Genomic DNA, 15,308 nt, shown 5'->3' on the forward strand with positions numbered 1-15,308 from the left:
CTTGGGAACACTGACACAAGAGAGTAGATTTAAGTATAAAAGTTGTATTATGGGTCAAGGATAGCTTAGTGGTAACTGTGAGAGAGACACCAGATTCCACCCCAGCATCTAAAAAACAGAAAGTCATATTGCTGACTAACTGCACACATGAACTTCTGGTAATATTATTGTTGTTCTACTAAGACTGTCAAATCCAGAACACAAATATAACATGGTAAGAGTACACAGGCAAACAATGCCCTTTACTCATTTCTGGGCTATATTTCACTGTCAAAAGAGAGTATGCCACTCTTTCCTTAGTAGAACACTACAATATGACCTCCAAAGAAGCAAGACCCTGCCAGAATTTGAGAGCCCTGATTTTTATCTCCTCATTCCTCCCAGCAACTCAATTCAATCTTCTTGTGACTTGGCTGAGAGCTATCAGTTAATAACAAAACCATCAAGAGGCTAAAACCTCTGTAATACAATTTAAAGTCCGGTATAGTAATCCCCCCAGCATTGCTCTTAGTGCTCAGGGTTGCTTTGGCTATCCGAGGTCTTTTGTGCTTCTATGTGAATCTTAGGATGGTTTTTTCCAACTCTGTGAAGAATGTCATGGAGATTTTGGTTGGCATTGCATTGAATCTATAAATGGCTTTTGGTAGGATGGTCATTTTAACAACATTAATTCTTCCAATCCATGAGCATGGGAGGTCCTTCCATCTTCTGATGTCTTCCTCAATCTCTTTCTTTAATCTTTCTTTAAAGATTTAAAATTTTCATTGTAGAGCTCTTTAATGTCTTTGGTCAGGTTTATTCCAAGATACTGAATTCAATATTGTATAGCTGTATTATTCAACTGTCAACCTAAAAATTTACAAAGAGATGCATCTTTGCTCTGGAAATTGTTATTGAATATGTTAATGCTGCAATGAAACACTTCCTCTAATCATATGGTTATTAAATAAAAAATTTTTTTTAAAAAGAGGCAAAACCAATATGAGCCTTCGAGGTAGTGTTCTATAGCAAAACCAGTCACCTAAAAGTCAAGTAGACGGTTCTGTACAATCTTGGGGTACTACAGCGGAAGACTTGGGGCACTTGTTCTGCTGTTAGGAGGAATGGAGTCAGCAGCAAAGAAAGGCAAAGAAAGCACTGCAGATATAAACCAGAGGCTACGGAGAGCTGAGGATTTCTAGCACGGCCAGGAACTGCTCCAGAATCCACAGATTTTCTTTCCTTCTTGTTTTGAGACAGGGTCTCAGTTCAGGCTGGCCTCAAACTCAGATGAGCAGATTTCTATGAGCCAAGGATGATCTTGAACCCTTGATCCTCCTGCCTCCACCTTCTGAGTGCTAGGATTACAGGCATGCATTACACTTCTGGTTTTATGCAGAAGTGAACTGAACCCAGGGCTTCCTGAGTGTGAGATAAGCACTCTACTAACTGAGCTACATCCCTAGCCCTAAATATCAGATTTCTTTGTGAAGTACCATTAAAGCTTATTTACTCTATCGTTAAACAAATATCAAGTAGTACATCAAATGAAATGCTATACTAACTTTACTTTTAAGATTTATTTTTATGTGTAGGAGTATTCTGCTGTAGGTATATATGTGTATCACATGCATGCCTGGTGCCTACAGAGGACAGAAGAGGGTGTTGGATTCCCTGGAACTGAAGTGACAGATGGTTGACTGTAAGCCATCATGTGGGTGCTGGGACCTAAACTCAGGTTTTCTGCAAGAGCAGCAAGGTCCTCTTAACCACTGAGCCACCTCCTCTCCAGTCCCCATGATACACTTTTTTTTTTTTTTTTTTTTTTTCCCTCTTGAGATAGGGTCTCACTGTGCAGCCCTGGCTCACCTGGGACTCTATATGGACCAGACTGGTTTCAAGCTCACAAGAGATCCACCTATCTATGACTCCTGAGTGTTGTCACCATGCCCAGACCAAATTTTAAAAGAATTTTTATTTAGTAATTGAGTCATCATAAAACAGAAGTATTACTGTATGTTTTTAAAGCTTCTGGGTACAGTCCTTTGCACATAGCCTTATTTAGACTGTGTTGACTGGAAGAATACTCTCCTGATAGACATATACAACTTTATTTGCCATTAGTTTCAGTTGCTTTCCCACCAATCTTTACTAGAGGCACTGATGGGGTAGACTATGATTGTTCTGAGATTCAGTCTCCTATTCTCTTTATCTAAATCAACCTTAAAGAAAAATGAAATCCAAATTTACTGTGCTAATTCTACAAAGAATTGTGAGAAAACAACTTGCTTTGGAATGTCCATGACTCTGAATAGTAAATGGAAGGTTACACATAATTTCAAAAGCAGTCATTGATAAGTTAATTTGAATTTCTCCCAGGCTCTGGGAGGAGCAAATAAAGAAGGCAGAGAAATGCTTACATTTTCCTGGTTTGGCTGGAATTCGAATTACAGTAGGCTTCCTGGTGGTTGATAGTTGAACAGCTCTTTCTTTTGTTGTTTCTGTTTTTGTGGGGAGCTGAAAGGGATCTAATGAAAAACATAGTTTATTTTGCATGTTTTAGTTAACACGGATTCAAACAAAAAAGCCTCATTCATAATTTAAGAGTCATATTTTTCATGCCCCAGGGAAAACCATTCATGGATAAACAAAAATCTCAGTTTGCAGAGACAAAAACAAAGTTGGAGCTCATAAAGGAAATAATTTAGTACTCTGTAAATAATTCATATGGCTTTTCTTCCTCTTTGATGAGAGTGATCCAGGACAATCCTGAATTATGTAGAAGCTGGCTTTCAGGGGAATGTAATCATTTCTTAAGTGTCTGCCTGAAAATGAGGGGCCTCTGAAATAAGCAGACAATTTTTCCAAACTGTAAGGCCTCCCAGGTCCCCCAGGAAGGACTCTTCCTCTCAGCTACCCCTGTATGGGGCTGGAATACCTGTCCACAGCACTTGCCAGTGTCCTCATTCTCCCCTGACCCGATTTGGCACTGAGACAGGGCCCAGCAGTCCCGGATTTAGTTTAGTGAGACTATACTTCAATAACATGAAAGTAAAGAGGGTTTTGTTCCAGAAATAAGACACCCATCTCCCTTCAATATTTAATTTTGGGGCAAAGATGTAAACTCAGGGTTTCTCTGTCTTCACTGATGTAAGTGGAATGTGCATGCCTATGGAAAGCATTTTAAATAAAAGTATAATTATAAACCCATTTAAAAATATTTATTATTTTTATTTTGTGTGTATGAGTGCATTGCTTGCATGTATGCAAGTGCACCCATGTTGTGTAAGGCCCACGGAGGTCAGAGGAGGGCATCAGATCCCCTGGAACTATTGTTATGGATGGTTGTTAGCTGCCTTGTGGGTGCTGGGAATTGAAACCAGGTCCTCTGCAAGAGCAGTTAGTGCTCTTATTGCTGAGCCATCTCTCCATCCCCATAAACCCATTTTTTTTAACTGAAAGAAATAGATTTTAATATAAATGTTCTTTCAGTGGTTTGGAAAAATGATTATAAATATCTGTGTGTACATGTACATATGATGGTTTATGTTAAGCCTGTAATCCCAGCACTGGGGAAGAGGGTCTCTGGGGCTTTCTGGCCAGTCAATCTAGCAAAATAGGTGAGATTCAGTTTCAATGAGAGAGCCTGTTGAAAAGTAAGATGGAGAGTGCAATGTAGGAAGACACTCAGTGTTGGCCTCTGGCTTCCGCACGCATGTGTGCACACATATACACAGTCATGTATACATACATAAGTGTTTTTAAAAAGAAAGATTGGAAATCTAAAAATGAATTATAAAAATAAATAAAATGTTCTATAATAGATAACACTACAGTACAGGCAGGTATAAGGCCATCTCTTCTTCCATTCCACAGGAGACAGACTGAGGGTAATATACTACAACTCTACTTGTTCAGTGGCTGTTGCCTGTCCCTATAAACCCCAAATTCTTTTTTAAAATTAATTTATTATTTTATTTTATGTGTATGAGTGTATTTCCTGTATGTATGTGAGTGCACCCATGTCGTGCAATGCCACAGAGGTCAGAAGAGGGCATTGGATTCCCCTGGAACTGGAGTTATGGACAGTTTGTAGCTGCCATGTAGGTGCTGGGAATTGAACTGGTCCGTTGCAAGAGCAGTCAGTGCTCTTAACCACTAAGCCATCCCTCCAGCCCCAAAACCCAATTTCTTAAAACAAATTTTTTATTTTTAGTTTATGTGTATGAGTGTATTGCCTGCATGAATGTACGTGCACCTGTATCATGCCATGCCAGCAGAGGCCAGAAGAGGGCATCAGATTCCCCTGGAGTGTGGGTTATGCATGGTTGTTGGCCACCATGTGAATGCTGGGAACTGAATTTGGGTTCTCTGCAAGACCAGTCAGTACTCTTTAACTTCTGAGCCATCTCTCCAGCTCCAAATCTCAATTTTTTAAATTGTGGGTTGTGATCCCATAAGGAGTCATGTAACTAAATGTGGGGGTCACAAACAACCTGGCAATAGTAAATGGTTTTTGAACAGACAACAAAACTTCATTCAAAATAAAATGTCTAATGGATCTGAGGTGTTTATAGCAGTGCTCACACGGGTTATACTGGGTGCTTTTGCTGCAGCCTTTGTTCTGAATATACATGCAATACACGGGCACTACGCATACCCTTCTGCCACACAACACCAAGGAACACTGCCTGAAGGAACACTGTCACATCAGCTCAGATGTGACACTGCTGTAGGTCATGAATGGCTGTTTTCACCATACATACAAAGTTCCTACTCTTATAGAAACATAATGGTTTAATCATAGAAAGCAAAAACTTTTAATAATTTCCTACCAATATTTCTCAGCATGTATCAAATTAGTTTATCTTTGGATTGTATTGTATTAGAATATTTTACTTATTATTTTTATTTTATATGTATGAGTGTTATGCCTGCATGTAGGTAAGTGCACCCGTGTCATGCAAGTGGAGGTCAGAAGAGGCTGTCAGATCCCCTGGAACTGGAGTTACAGACAGTTGTTAGCTGCCATGTAGGTGCTGGGATTCAAACCTGGGTCTTCTGCAAGAATAGTCAGTGTTCTTGATTGCTGAGCCATCTCTCTAGCCCTGGATTGTATTATATTAGAATGCTAGATTTAAAAAAAAACAAAACTGCTGTTTGAGTTTCATAAAATACCATTAAATGACTTTGGCTTGGAATTGGGGCAGAGAATTTCCAACAACTTCTGAAGTGGCCCTAAATATACTTCTGCCATTTGGTACCACATATTTATGAGAGAAAGCATTTTCAACATTAAAGATCATAAAATCAAAATATTGATCAACTCTAAAAATGAAGACCTTTTATATCCTGCAGTATGAAACACTCAATCCCTCTCCCTTCCCCCTCTCTCTCTCCCTCTGAACAAGGTCTCTTGTAGCCTAGGCTGGAGGCTCAAACTCACCACGTAGCTGAGGATGATCTTAAACTCCTCATCTCTCAAGTGCTGGGATTACAGGACTAAGTCACTGTGCCTAGCAACTTTGAAATCTTTATGTAAAAATAAACAAGCACATCCATCTCAATAATGTGCTAATCTGATTTAATCTTGAATAAATAGTAAATTATATGTATACCTTCTTTTTCTATTTACTTTTTATATATTTTTATTCATTATTAGTGTGTATCTCTCCTCTCTCTCTCTCTCTCTCTCTCTCTCTCTCTCTCTCTATGCAGGTGTGTACTATGGTACACATGTGGAAGTAAGGAGACAACTTTTGGGAGATGGTTTTCTCCTACTATGTGGATCCTGGGGTTGAATGCAAGTTGTCAGGCTTGTGTGGCAAATGCTTTTACCTGCTGCATCACCCACTGGCCTTAAAGGATTTATTATCAATAAATATTTTATTTTTATGTCTGTTTTATATACTTATACCCCTAGGGTCATGTAAAAATTTCTTAAGCAAAAAAGGGGTCACAAGTAGAAAACATTTAGTATGTCCAGCTATAAGCCAGTGCACTCTAGGCTCTGCTGATAAACAGCAGTCACATGCCTGTCACAAGCTCTAGCTCTATAAGCAACTTATGCTCAGCAGCTCTGTGCAGGGCACATGAAGAGCTGAGCTAAGGATAAGATTCTCTTTCAGCAACAGCTTTCCAGCCATCCATTTCAGATAAACACCCCATCCCTGCCACTTGCTCATTATTTGTTCATGTTTATCTTGTGTCAATAACATACTTGGTGGGGCAATAATAGTAAAGTACATCCCTTTTTAAGTTTCTTAATTATCACCTAGGGAAGGTCCCCAGATAGTATGACAGCTAACATGATTATTAGGCTACTAAGAAAAACAAATTAAATGACCCCTCTATGAAAATGCATCAGCTTACAAGTGAGGCAAGGTTATCAAAAGAATATCATTAAACTTAAATACAAATGACTCAAATTATGAATATAAGACTACATAGAGCCAGCCATGGTGGCACCTGTTGCTAATCCCAGCACTTGGTGGGTGTAGGGAGAAGGATCTATATAGAGATCTATATAGCCTTGGCTATACAGAGTTTGAGACAAGCCTGGGATATATGAGATCCTAGTTCAAAAAACAAAAACACACAAAAAAAGACCTCTGTAATCATACGATTTCCTGCTATAACCTATATTTTTCTAAAACAAAGCCCTTATTTAAAAATTGTTTGATTACTTTAAAAAATATTTTTATGTGTATGAGTGTATTGCCTGCATGTATATGTGCAACCATGTCATGCAATGCCCCAAGAGACCAGAAGAGGGGAACAGATTCTCCTGGAACTGTTGTTAGCTGCCATATGGGTGCTGGGAATCGAACCTGGGTCCTCTGCAAGAGCAGCCAGTGCTCTTAACCACATCCTTCCAGACCCTTACTTACCACTATATACAAAGCATTCACACTGTCCTAGCTACAGACTCCTCTCTAATTTGGTCTTTTTTTTTTTTTAATTTAAATTTAAATTTTATGTGTTTTGCCTGCATGTGTATGTGGGTTTTTTTTGTGTGTGTGTGTGTGTGTGAGAGAGAGAGAGAGAGAGAGAGAGAGAGAGAGACAGAGAGAGAGAGAACAGGCCCAGGGAGCCCAGAAGAGGATATTAGATTCCTTGGAACTGAAGTTACATGCAAGTATTTGTGAGTCACCATGGGAATATTGGGAAATTGAACCCCGGTTTTCTGTAAGAGCGGCAAATGCTCTTAATCACTGAGCTATCTCTCCAGCCCATCTTTGTCCTTTTTGTTGTTGTTTCTTGTTTTAAAATTCTTAAAAATTTATTTATGAGTGTTTTGCCTACATGTAAGTGCACCCATGTTCATATAATACCTGTGAGGTAGAAAGGGTCTCAAGATCCCTGGAACTGGAGTTACAGATGGTTGTTAGCCACCATCTAGGTGCTGAGAATCAAACCCTGGTCCTCTGCAAGAGCAGCCAGTGCTCTTAACTGCTGAGTCAGCTCTCCAGACCCTATTTTTTTAATTTTGAGATTGGGTCTTGTAGTCCCAGCTGGTTTGGAACTTGCTATGTAGACCAGGCTGGCTTCCATCTCTCAGAGATCTCCATGCCTCTGCCTCCAGAGTGCTGGGATTAATGGCGTGGGTCACCATGCCCACATTGATCTTTTATTTTTAATACAATTAGCTGCTCTTAAATAATTGTCTCAAGTTATGTGTAATTAATTCGGCTGTCCATGTCTTGGTGGAGCAAGCATCTCTGTGCATATGATGCAGCAAAGAGGCCCATGATTCTGGGCTAGTAGGGGTGGTTCAAGGACATCTACGTGTTATTCTGGGTTGAGATCCATGTGACAGACCACAAACAGAGAGGACAAACAACACCATGTCAATCAAGGAGAAGGAAGGAGGGGCCAGAGGTGTGGCTTTCATCTTGATGAGGGTGGAACCCAGGCCCTTGTGCATGTCAGGCCAAGGGCTCTACAAGGGAGCCACACCACAGTTTTAAGCCTTACTTTTTGGCTTTTCATGGGTGGGGTGTTTTTTTCCAACAGAAATAAGCGGGCCATGTACAAAGCAAGGAGGGGACTGTCCTTTGTGTTGGGAACTGCAGGCACTGCCAGGAAGGGAGCCAGATCATTGTTATCTGTTCAAATGTTTAAAGCTTGTAACCTTTAGCCCTGTGCTCTTATTTTTAGAAATTTACTGCAGAAATAAAAGCACTAAGAATGTTTATGAGAGTATTTATTATAGGAAATTTGTTTTTGAAAAAGTGACGAGACAAAACCAAACCCAGAAAACAACTTGAATACCCAAAGGGAAAACTGAATAAACTCCAAAATACTTTCATTTTTCATTTCATTACAGGAAAAAAAATTGATGGCAAAATATTTTTAAATGCCAGAAACAGCCCTTTTTCAAAGTAGATGTTCTTTTATTTATCTTTAGTTTTAAAAGATGGGTATATTAGATATAAGGAATCAATAGATGGAACTTCTAATCAGAACAATAAAACTCATCTCTTTCTCAAGGTGATAATATTAACAAACAATAATGAAGAAATTATAAAAATAAAACCTCGGGGCTGAAGAGATGGCTCAGTGGTTAAAAGCACTGGCTGCTTTTACAGAGTACCTGGATTCAGTTCCCAGAATCCACATGGTGGCTAACAACCATCCATAACTCTAGTTCTAGGGGATTTGATGCCCTTTTCTGACCACCACAGGCACTGCACAACACAGATATACTTATATATTTGCAGGTGATACACTCATGCACATACCATAAAAATAATAAAATATTTTTAAAAACTGATTTTAGGAGTCTGGGGGCATGTACATACATGCAACTCACACATGATAAATAAACATAATTAAAAATTAACAGTGTCTGGGATGGGCATGGTGGAAATACTGTGATCCTGACATTTGTGAGAACAAGACAGGAGGATGGTAAGTTTGATGCCAACCTGGGCTACACAGTGATGATATGCTAATGCAAATAAATATATAAACAAACAAACAAAATAAACTATTTTGTTAAAGATAGCACAAATGGGCTGCAAATTAAATGGGTTCTTCACACAAAATGAAAGCCAGGACTCCCATCTTCTGTTACCAACTTCTCATAGTCCTTCCAAACACACTACATAAGACTTTTTAAAAACACAAACAGTAGCTAAAATATCAGGAATACTATTCTCCTTGATTGTTTTGTCTTTAATTAAAAAAAATTCTTAATTTATTTTATGAGTATTTTGCCTGCATGTATATGAGTACCACATATGTGCAATGCCTACGGAGTCTGTAAGAGGGCATCAGATAGCCTGGAACTGCAGTTACAGGTGGTTGTTAGCTGCCATGTGGATGCTGGGAATGGAACTCGAGTCCTCTGAAAGAGCAGCCAGTGCTCCTAACTACTGAGCCATCTCCCCAGCTCCTGCTTTGTATTTTTTTTTTTTTGAGATGAGGTCTCATGTATTCAAGACACCTCAAACTCACTATGTATCTGAGGTTACCTTTAGCTTCTGATCCTCCTGTTTCCAGTCCCTGGGTACTGGGATTATAGGCATGCACCACCACATCTGGCTTATGCAGTGCTGTGGATCAAATGCAGGGCTTCATGCATGCTAGGCAAGCACTCTACCAACTGAGCTATATACCCCTAGTCTCCTGCACTTGGGTTCTAAAATTTTCATATTTATGTGTATGAGTGTGATGCCTGCATGTATGTGAGTGCACCTGTGTTGTGCAGTGCCTGCAGAAGACAGAAGAGGGTGTCTGAGTCCGTGGAACTGGAGTTAGGATGGTTGTTAACTGCCATGTGTGTGCTGGGAATCAAACCTGGGTCGTCTGCAAGAGCAGCCAGTGCTCTTAACTGCTGAGCCATCTCTCCAGACCCTTTAAATCTATTTTTATTTTATGTATACTCATATTTTCCTTGCATGTATGTGCACCCATGCATGCAATGCCCACAGATGAGCCATCTCTCCAGTCCCACACAGTCATAATTTATTATAGATACTTGTGCATCACAAGAGGCATCTGGTGTCCAGATCTAGAAACATCAGTGGCATCTTTATGTATTTTTATTTGCAGCATTCACTCTGTCCTCCTTCTGGCCTCCTATACCAACACCAATAGTCTATATTTGTTCCCAAACAAGCAGCCCCTTTACACCTACATCCACACTGTCTTCATTACGAGGCTGATAACAACACAGATGATAAAGTCATTTTCTGCCCATTCCCTGCCTGTAATCATATGCTTGTCATCATAATTAGTTTCACTATCACTGGCTTGCCTTTCTGTCATTCCTTCTCCGGAGTTCTGTTTAATGGCAGAGACTGGATGCTGCACTATTACTCGGGTCTGTGTGGGACTGACAGTGGCAGCATCCTGCTTTTTCTTTTTGACAACTGGGCATGATTTGTAAGAGTGTGAAGTGAAATTGCTAATACTTCTCAGTTTTATCACATTAACCTGCAAGGCATTCTACCTCAGAAATGAATCCAATATTAAATTGCCTGTTTTATGAGTTTTCCTTTAATAATTTTTCTAATCTTTACAATGTTTTCATAGTGTCAGTATTTTCTGATCTCTATTTCCTGAGATTAATATGGCAACTTCATTTTATGAACACTTTTATTATGTTTTCATTACGAGAGAAAACAAAGAGAAGGAAAGACATACTTCTGGTTTTCTTCTATGTTCCTCTCCCAGTTTCTGGTTGCTGCCTGGACCAACCAGGCAAGGTTTCACAAAGACCGTAAACCTTTATTTATAGCAGTAATGCCACCAAAACACCATGACGACATCACAAAGTCCCAGATCAGTAGCCAAGATGATCATAAATGCTTTTGGAGGGTAGCAATGAGGGAAGTCACAAGGCCAGTGTACACTCTAGAAAAGTCCCTTGGGAGGCCATAGTTCAGAAGATGCTGGGGGTTTGAGGAGGCTGCAGCTATCTGAGCACTAAGGCTGAAAGTGGGACAGGATAAGGAGATGGAAGTGAGAGGCAGATTCAAGAACTGGTCACAAGGTGAAACCGGCAGGTGCTTGTAACTAACTGGATGTGAAAATGGAGAAGCAATCATTACATACTATCTGAAATAGTGACAGGGCTTCCTCACATAATCACATTAGCCCTGGCAATATTCTTCATGAGGGGTTTTATTACTGGAAACAGAGGCACTGCCTGGTTAGGAAAATCTCTGAAGGTCACATAGCAACTAAGGAAGACCCTGGTCAACTCCAGATCCAAATAGCTAGTCACTGTGTGACATGGCGAGAAGATTCAAGGGTGGTCTCTTGGTTTCTCTAGGGAAGGCTGTTTATGTGTGGGTGTCATCAAGTGAGTTGCAAAGCACAGGACAAGGAATAGGCTTTCAAAAAGAGAAAACATTTAATTCAGTATGACTTCATAGACAAGACCAATGGTTAAAGTCAGGTGAGGCACACAAATTATACTTTTGGCTAAAAGACAGCCCTAATAATGAAATGTTGTGGAATGAAGGGTCAGAAATGAAGAAGCAGAGAAGGCTGAGTCTACAGCACAAGACTGAGGTCACACTGGATGTCTGTTGTTGAGCTTCCATTTTGAAGGTATCCGTAATTACCAGCTTATGAGACAATAAATTCTCAGCATTTTACCAAGTTGCCATTCTCATTGTCCCTACCAGGTTCTAAAAAACGTAATGTTCTCTTGTTTGCATTGTGCCCACCCCCCTCACCAGCTTGCTATCCAGGCCCTTCTCTGAAGTTTGTATCACCAAAAAGGTTTAGATAAGAAAATGATATTGGCAACAATTGCAATGCCTCTAGTTTTGCTTTGTTTAAAAAGTCATGAAAATGTTGGGTAGCAAATATGAGGTCATGAAAAATAAACCAACTTAAAATAAAAAGACTGGGTTTGGGGGCTGGGGATGTAGATCAGTTAGGTTATGTTTACCTAGCATGCATGAAGCCGTGGATTTGACCCCAAGCATCAGATAAAGTGGAAGTGTGTACACACACACACATACACACACACACACACACACACACACACACACACACGCACGCACGCATGCACGCACGCGCACACACAGAGTTTAAATTTGATTTTTGCCTTGGAAAACATTTTTTTTTTTTGGTCTTTGAGACGGGGTCTCCCTGTGGCCCTAGCTGGCCTGGAACTCACTATGTAGACCAGGCTGGCCTTGAACTCACAGAGATCTACCTGCCTCTGCCTCCAGAGTGTGGGGACTAAAGGTGTGCACCAACATGCCCAACTGGAAAACAGTTTTATTACGTGAAGTAAACATTTACTGATAATCTCTCAGTTTATTTTCTTCATCAGTAAAGTGAAGCCAATGATCTCTCATAGAGGGTTTCTGTATTAGATCAAATGTCTGAGTTGTACACATTAAATACAAACAATGTCTGGATAGTTATCACAGTGTTAGGACCACTGGCAGCAGCTCAGTACAGCCTAAATTCTTTCTTCCACCCTTTATGGACAAGAGGTATGTCTTTTTGGTTTATATGCCATAGCCAGTTACAAATTTTGTGTGAATGATATTTAATAAATGTCTGCTATCATGTATCCCACACTGTGCTATACAGATTAAAAAAATATTTATATTTGTATATGAGTGTTTTGTCTGCCAGTATATGTGTACCACCTGCATGCAATGCCCACAGAAGCCAGAAGAGGGCATCAGATTCCACTGGAACTGGAATTTCGGACAGTTGTTAGCCACATATAGATGCTGTGAACTGAACCCAAGTCAATTGCAACCCAGCTGCAAGGGTAGCCAGTGTGCTTAACTGCTGAGCCATGTCTCTAGCCCTGTGCAGGATTTTTTGTTTGTTTGTTTGTTTGGGACAGTCTCACTACATAGGTCAGGTTGTCCTTGAATTTGTGATCTTCCTGACTCAGCCTCCGGAGTGCTATGGTTTTATCTAGCCATCATGCCTGGCCAGAATTTGGTTTTGAAGTCATATATTCTATTCCATTCTGAGGCATGCTAAATATTTAAGGTAACAGTTAAAAAACTGGAAAATATTTATATACTCACAAATTCCTCTTCTATAAGTAAATAATAGTAGGCATTTTATCAATAATAAGTTGATCAATTTAGTTTACAAATCAGAGATAAGCTTTACCATCACAGATAAGCTTTGCCATCTGAACAGTGTGAGGAAAAAAAGCAAAAAAAAAAACAAAACATACTCTGTCTCTTGGGAAATTTAATTGTCCTGATCTTGGCAGCAAATTTAGAACTATTGAGTTTTATTTACAAAAATTTGCATTCCCAGGGGAAGATGTTGGGGTGGGGGGGAATTCTTGCAATATGTGGCTGGGGTTTGGCTCTTTGAATTGTTCTTGTAGGATTCCACCCTACCCACCCCCACCCCCAGCCCCAGCCCCCCTCAGTTGGGGCCCCTCTGGAGGCACCACATAACTATGTGAGTGAAAAGCTTCCATCTTATCCTCCTAATGCCATGTCCCTGGATCCTACAAATTGGTCCCCAGCCTCTGCCTGCTTACTTCTGGCCCATGTAACAGTAATTGATGTATTCCAGAGTCCCTTTTCTCTCTTGTCTCCATCTGGACTCCACATCTCTGAATTTCTGTTAATCTCATCTCTGAAACACACACACACACACACACACACACACACACACACACACACACACACACACCTCTATACCACTCATGTGCTGGACACTAAGTGCCATTTAAAACCCCACCGCTGAGTTTAGGTTCCCTCCACTTTAGTTTTACTCACCTAGAACCGTGTTGGAACCAATGGGTTCTTCGGCTGAACTTCCTGAGGCGGGCAAAACATCATCATCAAAGCTGATGAGGTCGATGTCCCACGGGGGCTTGCTCTGCAGAGCTGGAACAGGGGGGTTGGCTGGAGGCCCGTCTCCCATTGATCTGAATGCTTTGGCTTGGGATGCTACAGAGAGTCGGGGAGGAACTGGAACTAGTTTCCGCGGAGCTGAAGGGTGAGATGGGGTATCCAAGGCTGGTTTCTTCGGCAGCAAGGGCCGGGGAGCAGGAGTCGGGACTTTCTTCCCTACATCAGGGCTCTCGGCCACTGGCCCGCCCCTGGAAATCTCATGATTCACACTTTGTGTAAGGCCAGGAGTTGGTTTCTTTGGCAATTCAGGTTTGGTTGCTGGGATGCTTCCAGCTTCTTGCGGTATGGAGTATGGGGTGAGCCCTTCTCTGGAAGTCGCTTTGAGTCTGTTTTCAGTCCAAGAGTCCCATTCTCCAGAAGTTCTGTTAGCAGCTGGCTTGGGAGCCACCAAGGGTTTCCCTGAGGAAACAGCAGGCTTCGGAGGAAGCGTGCGAGGAATAATCTCTGGTTTCTTGGGTCCCGAAACCTCTGTATTTGTCTGACCCTCAAATGCTTTGATTCTCGAAACAATAGTATTTTGGCTTTGTTCTGTGTTCATAATGTTCATCACTGCCTGACTATCTAAGTCGCAGCTGCTGTCCAACAGAGACTGGGGAGGCCAGTTCTCTCTGGGGCTCACTGGGCTGATTTTCTGGTGACTTTTCTCTTTATTGTTATTATCTCTAGCTACTGGTCTGAGGTTGCTTTTTGATCTTGGTCTTGGCACTGGACATCTTACAGCACTGGGGTTTTCGGGACAATTCTGTTCTTCAGAAATATCAAAGACTATTAAAGGTGCCACGCTTGCTGGGAGGTCACCAACTGAGGCTGCTGGGGAAGGCTGAAGAGGTTTGAGAGGAGCCTGCAGTGCTGACAAGAGGGAAGGAACAGAAAGAAGTTACAGTGTTTATAATTTGAAGAAAAGAAAAACTTATAGAAGGTACACAGATTTTTAAAATAGACATGTGGGTTATCAACAGATTTTGGTTTTCTTAGTTATAAGTTAGAAAAAAGTAATTACAAAATCACTGGGGTAATGTTTATCATTAGCTTGCATTTGTTTATATAAGAGATCTTCATTATATGATATTTTAAAGCACCCTGAAATTCCCAATTCTCACTAGATATCACATGAACCACTTCTATCTGGTTGTCAAAACTCCAACTTTAATGATTTACTTTCTTCTTTTAAAAAGTGTGTGTGTGTATGTGTTTGTGTGCCTTCAGAGGTCAGAGGAGGGCATCAGATCCCCTGGACCTGAAGTTACAGGCAGTTGTGAGCCAGTGTGGGTGCTGGGAAATGAATTCCAGTCCTCTATAAGAGCAGCAAGTACTCTTAACCACTAAGCATCTCTCCAACCCCAGGGCTTTATTTTTCCAAAGCAACCTACTCTGAAAAAGTCTAACGGAACAATTACCCTTAGCATCCTATCAAGTTTAACTTGCTAAATATAAAATCCTTCTCAGTGGGAATAA

At 40.7% G+C, this 15,308-nt stretch overlaps 1 protein-coding gene across 7 annotated transcripts in view; it reads right to left on the minus strand.

Annotated features, from left to right (window-relative positions):
* Positions 1-15,308, minus strand: part of Sh3d19 (SH3 domain containing 19) — a 197,262-nt gene that overhangs the window by 37,360 nt on the left and 144,594 nt on the right. For all 7 annotated transcript variants that reach the window (XM_029556737.1, XM_029556738.1, XM_029556736.1 and 4 more), the window contains 2 exons: positions 13,716-14,702; positions 2,400-2,507 (listed from right to left, as the gene is read on the minus strand). In XM_029556737.1, coding sequence (XP_029412597.1) covers positions 2,400-2,507; positions 13,716-14,702 — 1,095 coding nt within the window. The remainder of the gene's footprint in view (positions 1-2,399; positions 2,508-13,715; positions 14,703-15,308) is intronic.

Source organism: Nannospalax galili, unplaced genomic scaffold, assembly GCF_000622305.1.
Source record: "Nannospalax galili isolate Female #2095 unplaced genomic scaffold, S.galili_v1.0 scaffold305, whole genome shotgun sequence".
In the NCBI taxonomy this organism is placed as follows: Eukaryota; Metazoa; Chordata; class Mammalia; order Rodentia; family Spalacidae; genus Nannospalax; species Nannospalax galili.